Source organism: Artemia franciscana, chromosome 4, assembly GCF_032884065.1.
Source record: "Artemia franciscana chromosome 4, ASM3288406v1, whole genome shotgun sequence".
Taxonomy (NCBI): domain Eukaryota; kingdom Metazoa; phylum Arthropoda; class Branchiopoda; order Anostraca; family Artemiidae; genus Artemia; species Artemia franciscana.
Genome location: NC_088866.1, coordinates 2,909,511 through 2,927,489, shown reverse-complemented (window position 1 = coordinate 2,927,489; position 17,979 = coordinate 2,909,511). Strand labels below are relative to the sequence as shown.

Below are 17,979 nucleotides of genomic sequence, written 5' to 3'. Positions count from 1 at the left end.
CGTACTAAGACAAATTTGATTTTTTTTTTTTTTTTTTTTTTTTTTTATCTAACCAAATCATGTAGAAAAAATGTTTGTGGCAACTGGAAAGGGGTCACTCAGTCACAAATTAAAAATTATATTTTCCTAATAAGGGTAAAAATCTATTGGCAAGCAGCCAACAATAGAGCAGCACACATTTTTCTATGATTTTTCTCTCTTCAGCTCTTTTCCCTTTGACTTCGTTATAATTACTTTAAAGTCCCAAATTTCCAGGGAGGGCCATGACCCCCCTGCCGGTGCCCATGCTTTGTATGTATCATACATATAATAAATAGCAAGTAGAACAATAGGGATTTTTTTTTCCCGCAAGTCATTGTAATTTCGTTAGTCCTGGTTGAACTTCGTAGAATTGAGGATGCCAAACTGACCAAAAACTCCTAAAATTTAAGACTGACCAAAAAATTCTAGCTGATAAAGTGGGAGGTGGCCACAGCAGAAGCTTCAAAGAGTGGGAATACCCTTTTGAAGTATTTTCATTGAAAAGTCGAATAAATTTGCATCCCCCCCCCCCCCTAGATCAGCAAAACTCATATTCTTCCCCTTTAGAGGCAACAAAATGAAGCTTTATTTAGTCTCGCTTTGAAAACTTTGGTTGACATCCAAGAGTCTCCTCACTCAAACAGTTCCAATCATTGATGCTCCTTTAGCTAATAGGAACTATTGTCTGATGTTAACTTTGGGCTTCTGAAGCTTCTCAGATTCACCTCGGTCTTGTCCTCACTTTTCCAAAAGGGATCAGCAAGGCAGGTTCCAAAGTAAAGAGTTTCAAGACGATTCCACGTGACCGGCTAGTAATTGTTCTTTCAATATGTCTAGGTATCGAATCTGTTCTGGAGACACTTTGTCCAGACTGTCCGTGGAAATTTAGAGGGTTATCTATAGTGACTTCAGGTATTTTCCCACCGGTGCAAATTGGGAGAGGAATGGCGATCGATGTCCGGTGAAGATTCATAGTATATTGGTTCTGAGGATTACTGTAACCAAAATAAATGGTGACATATTTTGATAAATTAAAAAAGAAAAGTCAACTGTCTGCCCATGCCTGTATGCAATAAAGGTTGGATTATATTGATGATTTGTCATATATATTGAATCATTTTCGATCGTCGGTGTAAAGGTTTAAGTGGGTGCTGACTTCGAGATCATGTCATCAATATAAAGAAGAAACAGTGTGGGCTGAGGAACAGTTCCCTGGGAAACGCCACTTAGGACTTCATAAGATTGCGAGTGGATACATTTGCTCTCTGTTGTGAAGAGTCGTACAGGCTGAGATCTACCACTCAGGAACTTCATTAGTCAATCTACTAATTCTTGCTGCTGTTAAAGAACAAAACCGTTTATATAGGACCGTATCAAGCGCTTTGGCTAAGACTAAAAGAATCAAACCAACTGGGAGGTTTTTGTTTAGTAGCTAGGTAACCTGGTCGTAAGTATCAGGAAGGTTGGTTTCTACTGATTGTCCTGGGAGAAAGCCATTTTGCATGTTGAAGACAATTTTATTATTAACAAGGTGTTAAAGAAGCGTGTCCTTAACAATTCTATCAAGTACTTTTCCGACAGCAGACGTGAGGCTGATAGGTCTACAATTTTCTGCATTGAATTTATCCTCCTTTTTAAAGATAGACTTGCCTATCATCGAGGGAATGTCAGAAAAGTATAGCCTGTGTAGGGGTAATTTCATTAGAAACTTCCCTTAGCAGACAGAGATGACTGTTGTCAATACTAGCAGTATCAGTGGTGTCCAGGCTTTTGATTCGTTTTTTGACCATAGACACAGTAACAGTAATACTTATTTGGTTCAAGATATATATATATATATATTTATATATATATATATATATATATATATATATATATATATATATATATATATATATATATATATATATATATATATATATATGCACTGAATAAACACCAACACTATTCAAGCTAGAAATGTCTATTCAAGCAATATACGATTATAAACTATATATTGAGAATAAAATACAACACTAGTACATACATTAGGCTATGAACAAATGGTTCAGAAAAAGATTCGTGATATCACTAAATGAAGAGTATATAAAAGAGAGGCATAAAACCCGCATAACAGAGGCATCACAAAATAACAAATTAGTACAACATTACAATATAACTAAGAAACAGAAGCATACGCATCGAAGCCCATTGCATCGGAATCAAAAAGTGACAAAGTATGTAAGAATTGGCTTAACATCTAAGCATGTCGATTAAGCTAAACATCCAAAACGTGTACATATCCTTTTTTCAACCACTGATATTATTAGAAAATGGAACTTTTAAAACCAATATTGTTTGTATTGTTTCATCGAGGCCTAAACAGACGTTTGTACAAGAGTTGGAAAAAACTTCCAAAAACTGGTAGTTATGAATAAAGAAAATACCGCAGCGTATTCGCAGCTCCGACCCTTAAGGAGGGAGGGGGATGGTTAGACAACTATCCTGCTGTTTCTGAAAGTTCTATTTTGGTTGGGGAGGTAGCCAATTTAAAGACGAAGAGAGAAAACAAAATTCTATTCCTTTTTACTAAATAAAAAATGTGATGTTGCTGTTTCAATTTTTAATTTCAGTAATTGAAAATTCCATGTTGTTCTTCTTTTTGGCCGCAATAACTTTTTAATAAAGTAAGGTAAAACTCTCTAGCCCTAAAAGAGGTTTAGACCTCTGGCAAACTCTCTTTGACACCCTGCCACCAAAAATAAAGATACAGTTCGCTGTAGCAATTTTTCCTGATTCAATTTGCTAAAATTTCTAAATTTAATTTTTCATGTCCGTTTGACTATGCTGTTTGACCTATGTGATTGTATGGATGAGTAGGGTTAAGGCCTCATTCAAGTGCTGGTCTATATTAATCAATAATTTAGGAAAACACTGTTGCATTGGTGATTTCTCTTTTCATATTCTCTTTTTAGCAGGCGTTTTTAAGAATTTTAAAATGACAAGCTACAACACAAAATCGAAACTTCCAGTGAAACTTATCTAAACTTGGTGAATCTTTGTAAAAAAAAAAAATTATTAATGACTGAGCGAGCATCCAATTAATCTAAAGATAAATTTTGACAAATGCAGCAACCACAAAAATGTCATGGCACTATGCCCGGGTTGTATTATCATACACATAAATAAAAATAAATAACGTACTACTACGGCGCATATTACGTATTAGCATCTATAGTGTATTTTTAATTTTTGGAGTTAAGCAATGTTCAAAAGTCAAGCGTAAATTTCATGATTGACCAACCAGAGTTAAGATTTGAGACATCATTTTCTCAACTTCGAAAACACAGAAGCACATTGTTTCCTTTTGAATCTTTATTATCAATCTGGCAAAATATGTAAATGAATTGTATTAGCACATAAGAATTGGGTACAAATAATGAATTTGGTATTAGTTTTAATGTAAAACTTTTGTTCCATTAAATTTTCAGTAAATAGATCTAATAAACTAATTTCCTTGACCGATTCAAACAGTAAGGTTTCATTTTCAATATTCTTTTTTTGTACAGTGAAGATAAACATAAAGGCCTTCTTATGTATACTAATGGGAGTTGAATTATTTAGAACTATTTGTTGTTTTGATTTGTTGGAGTATATTTTGTAACTTTAGGTACCTATACGATACTACTAGCTTTTGAGCGAAATTAAGAAAATAAATAATAGATGACTGTAATAATAGTAATTTTTAGATATATTATTTGCTATCATAGATTACCTTTAGACAAGAAACTAAAACATGTGCTATATCGCCAAGGCCGTATCCAGGGGATGTGGGTCACAGATTTTAGGCTCCCCCCCCGAAAAAAATAGTTTGCCCAACTCATAAAAAGGCAAAAAATGTATATGAACAAATTTTTGTTGTGTTTCTTAAAGTTTTTTCATTGAATTAAGATTTAATGAAAATTAGTTTATAAGGATTAATGTTGATACTAAGAATTAATGTCGGCTTTTTAAACCAGTTTTTTTTATTTCAGTTTTCCGCTTTAGCAGTATGCATCTGACAAGAAAAAAAATATCAATCATCAATTTCTGATTCTTCTTTCGCCAACAGGTGTGAGTAGCAACTATGGTGTGGATTGTGCACGAAACCGAAGAGTATGGTTAATTTACAAGTGGAAAGTGGCGCTAGTGTCGACAAAAACTCCAACGCCATCTAGCATTTGGCGACGCTCGACTCTTTTTCAGTGGAATAATATTAATTGAAATCCACATTGAAGAGTGTTTCAAGGCATTGCGACTGTTATTTGTCATCAAAGAAATACCCAATATAACTTTCTACTTATTCTCTGACTTAATTTTCAAGGCAACACTTCAGTGACGATGCAGAAGAAAAAAATACCGTTAAATTTTAAGCAAACCGTTTCAATTTTTGGACTCTCTAGAATTCACTTTAGGATATTAGGAGCCATCTTTGATTTTTAAAAAAAGAAAATTGCTTCTAATTTTTGAAATATTATATTTTCCTTTTTTTAATCCAGGTCAAAGGTGATATGACTGAAGTGGCAAACAAACGACATATTTCGTAAATGGTCTCTGCAAAATCATATATATTCTTATATATATATATATATATATATATATATATATATATATATATATATATATATATATATATATATATATATATATATATGTTTATTTTTATTTAGTTTTTTTTCTAAAAATCGGCAAAAAAAACATAATAATTTTAGAAAAACCGGTGTGAAAAGACCAATCTAGATATTTAATGCTTGAAAAAACCGTTTAGAGCCTGAATTTTGGAAATTACGAATGACGTCACTAATACTTGGAGTGGTTATAACAATTTTTCTGAAGGTAAGTGTCTATGCTAAATATTATTTTTAAAACACAATTCAATTTGATTGTCGATAGTATAGAATAGTTTGTCGATATTACTATACGAATAGGTTCGCTGAATAAAATGAAATTAAAGTTGTTCTGCAAAAGAAATTGAAAAAAGCTAGTTAATTAAAGCTCGATCCCTAGATAAAGTGAACTATAGCATAACATGGGAGGGGATTTTACCTACGGGTAATACGGTAACGTTAACCTATAGGTATGGGTGTACCTAACGGGAGGGGACTGACCTTACGGCTGGGAACTTGGGCACAACTTTATGGAAAGTTCTCTAGATGGAGGTTCTGTAGCATAATCCACAATAGCATAGTCCAGTAGCATCAATAAACAAAATGTAGGGGGAGGGGGTGATGATTTTGAAGATACAAAATAAAAATGGTAGTTTTCAAACTTAAGGTTTTTTCTAAAGACACAAATATATTTTTCTTAATCTAGCCTACTCTTCACTTGTCATTCCTGTCATTGAATAAGGTAAATAATTTTATCTTACCTAGGGCTTTAGTCCCAGGCTTACCCCCTAAAAATAATAGTATTTGTAGTCCATATAGTGTTTACTGAACTAAACTACGATACACTTTTCAACGACTAATTTAATACCTATAGTCTAATTGAAGGAAACCTCAATTTGATGTCCTTGTGCGTCAATCCCTTCTTTGGGGAGTGAGAGAAAGTATCCCTTCCTCTAGTCAAGCTACAGCCAAGTAGTACAACCAAATAAAGTCAATATTTCTTTGTAAAGAGTGTCATTTTGATAATGTTTGGCAAGCGCTCATGCCTTAAGATTAGAAAACTCTTTTGGAAAAGTTTTACTTAACTATGGTTTTTAGATTTGATATAAAGAATTATTTTCATAGAAAACTATACCGGCAGTTTATTTTACCTGACCGTAAACAAGGATATTCAATTTATTCTAAACACAATTTTGCGATCGGATTCAGTGGCGTCAATTTACAATAATTTAGATAGGGGGGGGGGGGCACATCCCCGTCATTTCATACCACTAGTTGGATCAGCTGTAAAATTATTTTTTACGGGACCAAAAAAATTATTTTCGTTCAAAAGAAAAAAATGTTTATTTTACTAGACCGTAAACAAGAAGGACCTTTGATTTTTTTGAAAATAATTACTTTGAAAATGATTGGCGTCGATTTACGAAAATTTAGAGAAATGGAGGAGTAAAATATATTTTCAATGTTTAGAGGGGGTGGCAAATTTGTTCGTTTTTCGAAAAAAATACCCCAAAAAAGGTATTTAAAATATTACAAGGCAGAAGCAAATATAGGGGACCCAATTCCTCCCCCAGATTAGTGATTATATTAGCTCAGCATTAGGAGCTAATTGCCCTTAGCAATCAACTATAAGGGCTAGATACCCTTAATAATCAACATTACAATCAGTACTAGGGACAACTACCCTTAACAATCAACACTACAGTAAGTGCTAAGAGCTGAATCTACACTAAGCCTGCACTAGCGCTAAAGCTATAATCTGGACTAAATACATTACTAGGAAATACGATAAAACACAACAGCAATGTATAGCAATATACTACAGAACGACACGAGGTAATACAAATAATAACTAAGTATACAGAATTATGCCGGACAATACTTTTTTTTAATGAAATGTAAACGCATATCGTGAGAAAATCCCCCTCCTCGTGAGAAAACCCCCTCCTCCCCCAATATTGGCTGAAATTCATCACTACAGAAATAGGAAAGTTCACCATCAAAATCACCATCTCAAAATAATAGTAAAACAATACCATGAATCAATGCAGAAATAGGAAATAGTGCTTTCAAAAACACTATCTCAGATATTTAGCCATATAATAGATATCAGTGCATAGAATTGAAGCGGTGCATCCAAAATCACAAACCAATAATACAGATATTAGTGCAGAAATGGGAGATAGTACCTCCAAAATTGCTGTCTCAAATATTTAGCCCTATTAATAAAATTTTTAGCTATTAACAAAATAAATATCAGCACAGAAAAATTAAGTAGCATGTCCAAAATCACTATGTCAAACATTTAGCAAGATAATACAGAAATTGGAGCAGAAATGTGAAGGGGTAAGCCCAAAATCCCAATATTTAACTTACAATAGTATGTTCTCTATTTTAGGTTTTTTTTTAAATCGTTTTCTTGTTTTTGCCTTATCAGTCAAACCTAGTATACTGTAGCCGTCTCAAATGGTCTCAAAATTTGCCATCTCAAAAGTCTCCTCTCCAGTCGTCCTGGCTGAGTGGTTGGCGTGCTGGCGTGGGAATTCTGTGTCCAAGGGGCACGGGTTCAATCCCAGTTGTGACCAGTTATTTAGTTTGGGACGGGGGTCAGTAACGTGACTCTGTAAGCTCAGCCAGAGCCGACTCTGCTCTAAATGGGTACCTGGAGAAATCTGCGGAAGGTAAGCAGGAAGGGTGTGTGAAAGCATTGGATGGTCCACCCCCATTGCACTTCCTGGCTAAAGGGCCATGAAACAGAGATCAGCACCGCCGGTATAGACCTTAAGGGTCTAGAGCGGTCTTACTTACTTTTTCTCCTCTCCAGTATCTCTGATTGAAACCTGAACAACCTGTCAGGGCAGGACGCTATAACTACGGTCAAACTCAAAGAAACGGAACTTTTAAAATTCAGTTATTCACAACTATACTTACGAATTTATCTCGTAATAGAAAACACGGCTTTTCTTTTGGAATTCAAGGAGGAAATGAGTTAAAGAAGAGTAACTACTTAAATATTCATAAGCAAGTGCCAGAGAAAAATAAGCATTTAATACCTACTGACATATCCTTTTCAGTAATATTGGCTATTTAGTACGCTACACTACGAAAATTTGACTGATAAGGCAAAAACAAGAAAACGATATTAAAAAATAAAAAACCAAATAGAAAATATACTATTGTAAGATGTTGGAACATTAACTACAAAGGGATGTCACTTCATATGAAGTAAGTGAAGCGGTAAACCCAATATTTAGCCAGATACAACAAATATCAGCATAGAAAAATCAAGTAGCACGTCCAAAATCGCTATGTCAAACATTTAGCAAGATAATACAGACATTAGAACAGACATGTGAAGGGGTAAGCCCAAAATCACTATCTCAAGTAAGATAATGTAGATATATAATAGTTAATACTGATTTTCCTGAAACACATTAAAGTAGCATAAGATAATCCCTTTCTCGTTACCACGAGAATAATCCCTTTCTCGTTACCACGAAAATTAATTAAGCTCCTTAGTGCAGAAACACGAAATAATATTTTCAAAATCACCAAATATATAGCAATATAATACAGATATATACCAGATAATACAAATGTTTATGAAACGCCGTGGTTTAGATAAGTATAGAGGATTTTTCTGGGGGGGGGGATAATAAAGAGATATGATTTGATAATTTGAATAAGAAGTGGCCGGAAATATCGGAAAATTCTCAATTTTGGTGCCGGGCCCGGAGTCTCCCTGGCATACAACAAATTTGTTTTTAATAACTTCTGTTACTTCTTTACGAGTCGGACAAAAAATTATTGAAAGAGGGGGCTTCAAAACCGGTACCCCCCCCCCCCCCCCGGGATACGATCTTGTCAACGACATTACATCCATCACTACAAAAAAGTTGAAGAGTCACTTTCAAATCGTCCCTCATTAGTTTCTCTTTACTTTCATAGCATTTGGTGGTGAAGATTTTCTCACAACATTTGCAAAAGCTCCCACTCCAAGAATAAAAAGTCGTTCGAACACGTGATGCTGACGTAATCCGGGTAATAAGATCAGAATGCAACCTTGAATAAAAGGGAAGTTTAGATAATTATATCAGACTATTATTATTTTATAAGCTAGCTTATTAATGCAATATACAAAATATTTAACTATATTTAAAAATAAATGATGACTAAAATGAGCGATAGCAAACTTTGAGAGGGGGAGGGTAAGGGCCAAGAATTTTTTTATAATCTTTTCTTTTATCACTTTTAACATTTATATATTATATTTTAGAATTATATTAAAGTAAAGTATTATAACAACTACAATAATTATAAAAGCGACAAATATTATCCTCTTTTGTTATGTAAAAAAAAAAAGAAGAGAAAAAAAGAAAAGAAAAAAAAAGATACAGAAAAAGAAACTTAACGTCAAAACTGGCGATGCTCATCTCCGTTTCAAGGCCCTTCAGCAGGAAGTGCAATGGGCTGCTTGGGGCCGGCCACCATGTGCTTTCGCACACCCTTCCTGTTTACCATCCCCACATTTCTCAAGGTGCCCATTTAGGTCGACTCTGGCTGAGCTTACAGAGTCACGCCACTGACCCCCGTCCCAAACCAAATGTACATCAAAAATCAAACCCCCGCCTTTTAGGCAAAGGATTCCAAATCTAGCATGCCAACCACTCGGCAAGGACGGCTTTTGTGATAGCTGAAGAAAATCCCCCTCTATACTCAGTAAAAAATACAAGTTGCCAACCCGAATTCGAAAACTGACACTGCAACGACTATAATATATTACCAAATAAATTTCAAATCTTCAAAGAAGATCTTCAAAAGAAAAAAAGAAATAATAAGAGAAAAGAAAACAAATTTGTCCAGAGAGGTGCCTCAGCTGTTTCAAAAAGTTTATTTCTAGAATTTCTAGAATTAATTTCTAGAATTCACTCCCTTTTCGATAAGCCCTTAAAACATCGTTTACTCTTGATTAATGGGACTTTGGGCTTTGTGCTGTAACCTTTTAAAAGCAGTTAAAGTCAGAATACTATACTTTAAAAAAAAAAACACTCTCGTTAAGACAGTTTTCAAGTTGGCACAGGTGAAGGACTAAAACAAATCTGCACCGCGTAAGGTAAGGGACGGTAAAAATGGTGGTAAGAGATGGCAAAATACAATCCCTAAACATTTACTTACAGAAAGAAAAAACATTTCCAGAATTAACTGAAGATATAGCTGTATGATATGTTGTTGTTAAGAAAAAGTATCAAAGGTTTATTTCAAAAAGATCTTCAAAAAAAGAGAAAGAATAAGAGAAAGGAAATAAGAGGAAAGAATAAGATGATAGATAGAGCTGACAAAAGAGGACTTAAGATAGAACTGTATGATATATTGTTGTTATGAAAAAGGATCAAGAGTTTATTTCAAAAAGATCTTTAAAAGAAAAAGAGAAATAAAAAGAGAAAAGAAAGCGAGAAAGAATAAAAGAATGAAAAAGAAACAAGGAAATAAAAAAGATCTTCAAGAGAACGAGAACAAAGTTATTCACGCGTTTAGGTTGGAAAATTGAATTGAAAAGGAGCTACATAGAGGAAATTGTCCGTAAGGAATTAGGAAAAGTTTTTTAATAGGAAGAGATATATGAGAAAAAGATGGATCAGAGAGACAGGAAAGAGGAGAGGGGAAGCAAAAGAGAGAAACAGACATGGAAAAGGCTCTAGATAGAAAAAAAACTCGGTAGCATGAACACAGACAAGTCTTTAAAACAAAACAGTGAATAAAGTGGAAGAGTAGAAAATTTACACAAGTGCAGCAATAAATTATTATTGGCGAATAAAACGGAAAAGTAGTGATATGGAAAAACGAAAAAGAAAGGTGAATAAAATGGCGAATAAAACAAAACAAAGATAAAATGGAAAAGTCGTGAAATGGAAAAGTCAATAAAATAATGACTAAAATAAAACAGAGATAAATAGAAACGTGGAAAACTTACACATAAAGTAGGCTAATAAAGTATTATTTGCCAGAGCTCCAACCCAGGCACCAGTTAACAGTATCGAAGACAGAAAAGCATAATACTGAAAATAGAAATTATTTTTCACAAAAGCTGATACAAAAAAAAATGAAAATATCCAAAATTAGGTATAATTTTTAACGAGACGACGGATAATTAAAAAAAAAAGCTTTCATCTGAACAAAACATTTAAAGGAAAATAGGAAATGAAAAACAGAAATTCTACACACAAACAAAAGAAAAGATAAACTCAGATCTAGAAAAAACTCTAGAGCATTTATTTGTCACAAAATGAAATATTTCATTGATTTGTCAAACATTGAATTAAATACCTGTTTATTTGAAAGATTAAAATATGCACAAGATTAAAAAAATGTTTTTTGAGCTTGATGAATTCAATAGGATTTTCCAATTTTATAAATCCACAATGATTTCAATAGAATTTTGAATAGGATTTTCAATTGAATTTCCTATTTGATAGGATTTTCAATTTAATAACTCCACAATGATTTCAATAGAATTTTGAATAGGATTTTCAATTGGATTTCCTATTTGATAGGATTTCCAATTTAATAAATCCACAATGATTTCAATAGAATTTTGAATAGGATTTACAATTGAATTTCCTATTCAATAGGATTTTCAATTTAATAAATCCACAATGATTTCAATAGACTTTTGAATAGGATTTTCAATTGAATTTCCTATTTGATAGGATTTCCAATTTAATAAATCCACAATGATTTCAATAGAATTTTGAATAGGATTTACAATTGAATTTCCTATTTGATAGGATTTCCAATTTAATAAATCCACAATGATTTCAATAGAATTTTGAATAGGATTTTCAATTGAATTTCCTATTTGATAGGATTTTCAATTTAATAACTCCACAATGATTTCAATAGAATTTTGAATAGGATTTTCAATTGGATTTCCTATTTGATAGGATTTCCAATTTAATAAATCCACAATGATTTCAATAGAATTTTGAATAGGATTTACAATTGAATTTCCTATTCAATAGGATTTTCAATTTAATAAATCCACAATGATTTCAATAGACTTTTGAATAGGATTTTCAATTGAATTTCCTATTTGATAGGATTTCCAATTTAATAAATCCACAATGATTTCAATAGAATTTTGAATAGAATTTTCAATTGAATTTCCTATTTGATAGGATTTCCAATTTAATAAATCCACAATGATTTCAATAGAATTTTGAATAGGATTTACAATTGAATTTCCTATTTGATAGGATTTTCATTTTAATACACCTAAAATGATTTCAATAGAATCTTGAATAGGATTTTCGATTGAATATCCTATTAAATACGATACAGTTGGATTTTAAATTGTATTAAATAAAAAAACAAGTTTTTTAAATGAAAGTAAGGAGCAACATTAAAACTTAAAACGAACAGAAATTACTCCGTATATGAAAGGGGCTTTTCCTCCTCAACGCCTCGCTCTTTACGCTAAAATTTTACTCTTTCTCTTAACTCTATTTTTAAAACAGTAAGAAACTTTAGCGTAAAGAGCGGGGCGTTGAGGAGGAAAAGCCCCTTGCACAACTAAAACCAAAAAAATCCCCCTGTAAACGTCTGTACACTTCCCAGTATCCATTACTATATGTAAACACAGGTCAAAGTTTGTAACTTGCAGCCCCTCCCACGGGGAATGCGGGGGAGTAAGTCATCCCAAAAGAAGTATTCAAAACATTTGAAGTATTTTGAGTTTGAAGTATTGAAGTACCTGCATTTGTAACACCAACTTGCGAGTCGATAATATTTTTTTTTAGATTTTCAGGAGAAAAAGTCTTTTTACCTCTATCTTTACTACCAATCTACTAGCCTAAGGGATATTTCTTAGGTCCCTCCATCCTGACTCTATAACTGACAAGTTTTGAGTTTGGACTAGTCTTGTAATCATACTATTACAAATAGGATTCAGTATATAATCCCAGAGGTGGTTTTAGGGGGAAAGACAGAGGAGGCACTTGCCCTGGATGCAGAAATTTTAGGGGCGTAAAATTTAAAATAAATAATCTAACAGTTATAATCATTTGCAGTTTTAGAAATCTCATTTTGATCAAAATAAAGTAGAGGCTCAGTTGGCAGTGAGTATAACCAAATTAAATCCAAAATTTTTCATTTTTTCCCATATCTTCATTATCATTCCTTGAAAATAAAAGTAAGTAGGCATGAAATTTAATTAATTTTAATGCTTTTTTGTAGTATTTTGTTTTCAAATTTTGTTAATAAATGAATATTTTGTTCAAATTTGTCCTGAAAATTTATACGAGACAAGGAGGGGCACTTCAAATTTCGCCAAGGCCGCAAGAGTGGCCACAACAGCCACTGTATACTTTCCTTCATTTCAATGTTTATTGATAACCCAAAGATCCTTTCAACTATTGTGCAATTAAAAAAAAAAAAAAAAAAAAGTTATCTTTTTTTATATCTTCCAAGGCGCCAGACCGATAAAGCTTTAAGGCTAGATATTCCCCTTGTCAACTTTTTGCCTAGTTTTTATCCCTATATCTAGACGCGGTTTTGAATATCAATAGCTCCCTGATATAAGTATTATTCATCGAAACCCATTGGATTATAAATCAGACATAGTTCATTATAATAATGAATGCTTGTTTTGATAGGAAACGATTATTTAAACTCTAAAATATTTATAAACACAAAAATCGGTTTTCCCCTCATTTCCCCCTTCAAGGGCAAATTTGGGACACTTGTGCAAGGGTGATTTTGGTGGATTTTTTTTTTGTAATTCAGCTGATTTTTCTAAACATTTTGGTGTAAAAAAAAACTCCATTGCAATTTCCCGAGGAATGTCCATTTTTTCCCGTATCTTTCCTCCACTATTTCCCTTTTTGTAAATTTGACGTCCGCTATCCTTACTTTCCATATCCATATCTTACTTAATACAGAAACTTTTTCAAGTTTCTCAATTTTCAATTTGGCTCCCTTAATATAAACTTGGCAACTCCTTTGTTTTTAGAAGCAATTAGGGGGGGGGGGTAAGTTCATTTACTCACATATGACTTTAGTTGTTCATATTAAATATTTTTAAGAATTTTTTTTTCGGGGGAGGGGACAAATTTGGCCCCTGGATATTGCAAAAATACATACTGCGCCCCCCCCCCCCAAGGTACATAAAATTTAGGGAAATGACGCTTTCTCCCATATTCTTTCATGCGTTGATTTAACAGGATTGATTATACGAGATTATACGAGATATATTCGGGATCGGGTTGGATTATAACAGTTTTCCTGCAATGGAAATATCCACTTTATTTTAAAAATTGTTGAATTTGCATTGTCTTATTTCTGATACGATCGTGCAAAAAAACTTGTAATTGGAAATCTTGTCCAAAAAAATTTACCAAAAATTACACAAAAGCTTCTCCCAAAAAAAATCGTTCTCGATATACTCTTGTTGAACTCTCAAAAGGAAAACTTGCACTAAAGAAATGTTAACGAGAACTTAAAAAATTCTGTTAAAATCAGTGTCGCCAATCAGGGAAGGGGATGCACCTGATTCCCCCCCCCCCATCTAGATTTTAAAATATACCATTTTAGGGTATTTTCGATGAAAGATCCTGGTTTTGGTATTTTTTAATTGAAAAACCGACAAAGTTGCCCCTTCCCAAATTTTCGAATTTATTTTGCCCCCCTAACCGATCTCTCAGACTAAATAACTGGGCTTTTCAACCACTATTAGTGACAATTCTGAGACCAGACGACACATATAGCTTTGCCTTCTATTGGTGTTCACGTGACATGGTTAGCAGAATTCTATAGAGAAGAATACCATAGTTCTATTTTCTATTATAACTCTGTATAATCTACTATAATTCCATATAGATGATGTCTATAATTATGTCTTCTGATATAATTTCATTTAATCTTCTAAAGTTACACATAATTCTACATAGAAGACTTCTATAATTTTATATTACTCTGTATAGACGACTCCTATGATTCTACATAATTTTTTATAATTTCATGTTGATGCCATCTATCATTCAATTTCATTCTGTATTCTAATATAACTCTATTGTATCTTCTATAGTTTCATATAATTCTACACTGAAGACTTCTATAATTCTACAATGAATTATGTAAGTGAGTAATTATAACTTAAAATCTTTATAGGCTATTTTCTTACCATAGTTGGTCGATTTTCACGAATGGCAAGTAATGCATTTATGAAAGCAACTGCTTCGTCTTGAGCAATAATGATATTTTCACACAAACTTTCCACTTTTCTCTCTTCAATTCCACTCCAGTTTTCAGGGTTTCGAATTGCTGCTGCTACTAGAGGTATGAACCAATCCAATGATGTAATCAAAAGCCCAAGAACTGACAATGTTGTCAGAACAGATAGGTTGAAATAAACGACTGCCCTGAAACAAAAGTATGGGTTTGAATTTTCGCTCTACTTAAGAATTGCTATAGCCCATAGCTATAACTTATGCTTATATTTTTGTAATCATTACTCTTAGACCTGTCCATTCACCCAGCCATATATATTATATTAATTAAAATTGTTACGGAAGAAGGATATATACTTGAAAAAGAGGAAATTTTTCTTTTTTTTAACGATTTTCAACAAATATTCACCGTATTTTCTATCTAAAAAGCCACTTGAAGAAATCAAAAATATATTTCGGTAGATGGATAAGGCTGCATTCCACTATGGAATAACAAAATTATTGCCTTGTTTAATATAATAAAAAAATGTAGGAGAGCAGAAAATAACATAACAAAAATTGCACAAGGAACATAAACCTTAAATAGAACGAACCCCCTCCCCTCCCTAAAAATATTTTAAAGAAGGATATATAGTTGACATAAAGAAAGAAAACGACCAAAAATGAGGTTTTTAAAGGCCAAATGAAAATACTGAAGAAAACAGAAAGGGAATATTTCGAGGGAACAACCGCCTCTCTTCTTCAGCGCAAATAAAGTAATACGATTAGGGGAAAACAAGCGCTGGAAGTATAGCAAAACCAACGAAAAAGACCGGCAAAAATTAAATAGAATTCAATAAAAGACCAAAATTTAAAAGAATCAAAATCAAATACCTAAAAAACAAAAAAGTGAGTTACCCGCCAATATCTGCGATTTGCACAAAATCCAAAGAAATATGAACTGCCATTTACAGATTCTAATCTAAAGTGGGAAATCTAAAGTGGGAAAAAAAGCTGACAAATTCTCTTACTCCTTTGCAAACTGATAAACAAAATATTTATAACCTTACTGACACTTTCTAGAATAAATGTAATACTTAGTATTCTAATTTACGTTTAACATCTTAGATTTAAAATCGATTTAGTTCATCTATTAAATTTCTTATAATTGAATAACTAAGATGTAATTAAATAATTTAAAGTGAAAAATAAATAAATAAACAATTAAATAATAAATAAATAATTAAATAAAAAATAAACAAAATTGAAACATAAACAAAAATAAATAAAACAAGAGCTAAGGGCTCATATGGCACTTGTGATGAGGCAAGAAGAGCCAAGAGCCAAGAGCTCGTATGGTATGAGCTCTAACAAAATTCTAAGAATCAAAAGATTGATTTAAAAGGAAAATCAGAGGCATAATGCCGGTAGGGATTTAAAATAAAAGGTGTGAGTCACGATCTCCTTCTAAATATCAAAATTCATTAAGATCCGATCACCCACTCGTATGTTATAAATACCTAATTTTTTCTAATTTTTCCTCTCCCTTTAGCCCCCCATATGGTCGAATCTGGGGAAAACGACTTTATCAAGTCAATTTGTGCAGGTCCCTGACACGCGTACCGATTTTCATCGTCCTAGCACGTCCAGAAGCACCTGACTCGCCAAATCACTGAACCCCTGCCCCCACCCCCCACCCCCCCCCAAAGAGAGCGAATCCAGTACGGTTCCGTCAATCACGTATCTAACCTAAATTTTTCCGTACCTAATTTTTCCATTTTTTTACGTACCTAATAAACAAAAGTAACAAAAGTAACAAAAGTAAATTACGTACCTAATAATTTTTTTTAAATTTTTAAAAATTTTCCGTACCTAATTCTTCCATTTTTTTACGTACCTAATAAACAAAAGTGACAAAAGTAAATTACGTACCTAATATTTTTTTTTTAATTTTTAAAATTTTTACGTACCTAAATTTTCCATTTTTTTCACAACTCACTTTTGATCGTTTTCTCTCTTTATGTTAATCTTTATGATTATTTAAGATTATTTAATAATCTCTTTATGTTAGTCTTCATCTCTCTTATGGTCAATGTGGTTTAAGAAATTATCTTTAAATATACTTGAATAAAGAAAAAGAGAAAATATGTCTTATTTTCAACAATTTTCAACAAATATAACGTATCTAAATATCAACAAATATCACGTATCTAACCTAAATTTTTCCGTACCTAATTTTTTCATTTTTTTACGTACCTAATAAACAAAAGTAACAAAAGTAACAAAAGTAAATTACGTACCTAATAATTTTTTTTAAATTTTTTAAATTTTTCCGTACCTAATTCTTCCATTTTTTTACGTACCTAATAAACAAAAGTGACAAAAGTAAGTTACGTACCTAATAATTTTTTTTTAATTTTTAAATTTTTACGTACCTAAATTTTCCATTTTTTTCACAACTCACTTTTGATCGTTTTCTCTCTTTATGTTAATCTTTATGATTATTTAAGATTATTTAATAATCTCTTTATGTTAGTCTTCATCTCTCTTATGGTCAATGTGGTTTAAGAAATTATCTTTAAATATACTTGAATAAAGAAAAAGAGAAAATATGTCTTATTTTCAACAATTTTCAACAAATATAACGTATCTAAATATCAACAAATATCACGTATCTAACCTAAATTTTTCCGTACCTAATTTTTTCATTTTTTTACGTACCTAATAAACAAAAGTAACAAAAGTAACAAAAGTAAATTACGTACCTAATAATTTTTTTTTAAATTTTTTAAATTTTTCCGTACCTAATTCTTCCATTTTTTTACGTACCTAATAAACAAAAGTGACAAAAGTAAATTACGTACCTAATAATTTTTTTTTAATTTTTAAAATTTTTACGTACCTAATTTTTCCATTTTTTTACGTACCTAATAAACAAAAGTGACAAAAGTAAATTACGTACCTAATAATTTTTTTTTAATTTTTAAAATTTTTACGTACCTAATTTTTCCATTTTTTTTTACGTACCTAATAAACAAAAGTGACAAAAGTAAATTACGTACCTAATATTTTTTTTTAAATTTTTAAATTTTTACGTACCTAATTTTTCCATTTTTTTTCACAACTCACTT

General features: G+C 32.0%; 1 protein-coding gene across 4 annotated transcripts in view; it reads right to left on the bottom strand.

Moving 5' to 3' along the window:
* Positions 1 to 2,976: 2,976 nt before the first annotated feature.
* LOC136025860 (ADP-ribosylation factor-like protein 6-interacting protein 1) overlaps positions 2,977 to 17,979 on the bottom strand; it is a 62,894-nt gene continuing 47,891 nt past the window's right edge. For 3 of the 4 annotated variants that reach the window (XM_065701894.1, XM_065701896.1, XM_065701895.1), the window contains exons 4-6: positions 14,824 to 15,061; positions 10,618 to 10,702; positions 2,977 to 8,708 (exon numbers count right to left, since the gene is read on the bottom strand). In XM_065701894.1, coding sequence (XP_065557966.1) covers positions 8,572 to 8,708; positions 10,618 to 10,702; positions 14,824 to 15,061 — 460 coding nt within the window. In that variant the 3' untranslated portion in view covers positions 2,977 to 8,571. Of the gene's footprint in view, positions 8,709 to 10,617; positions 10,703 to 14,823; positions 15,062 to 15,766; positions 15,828 to 17,979 lie in introns of those variants that run through there. The other variant, XM_065701897.1, reaches the window with a different exon arrangement.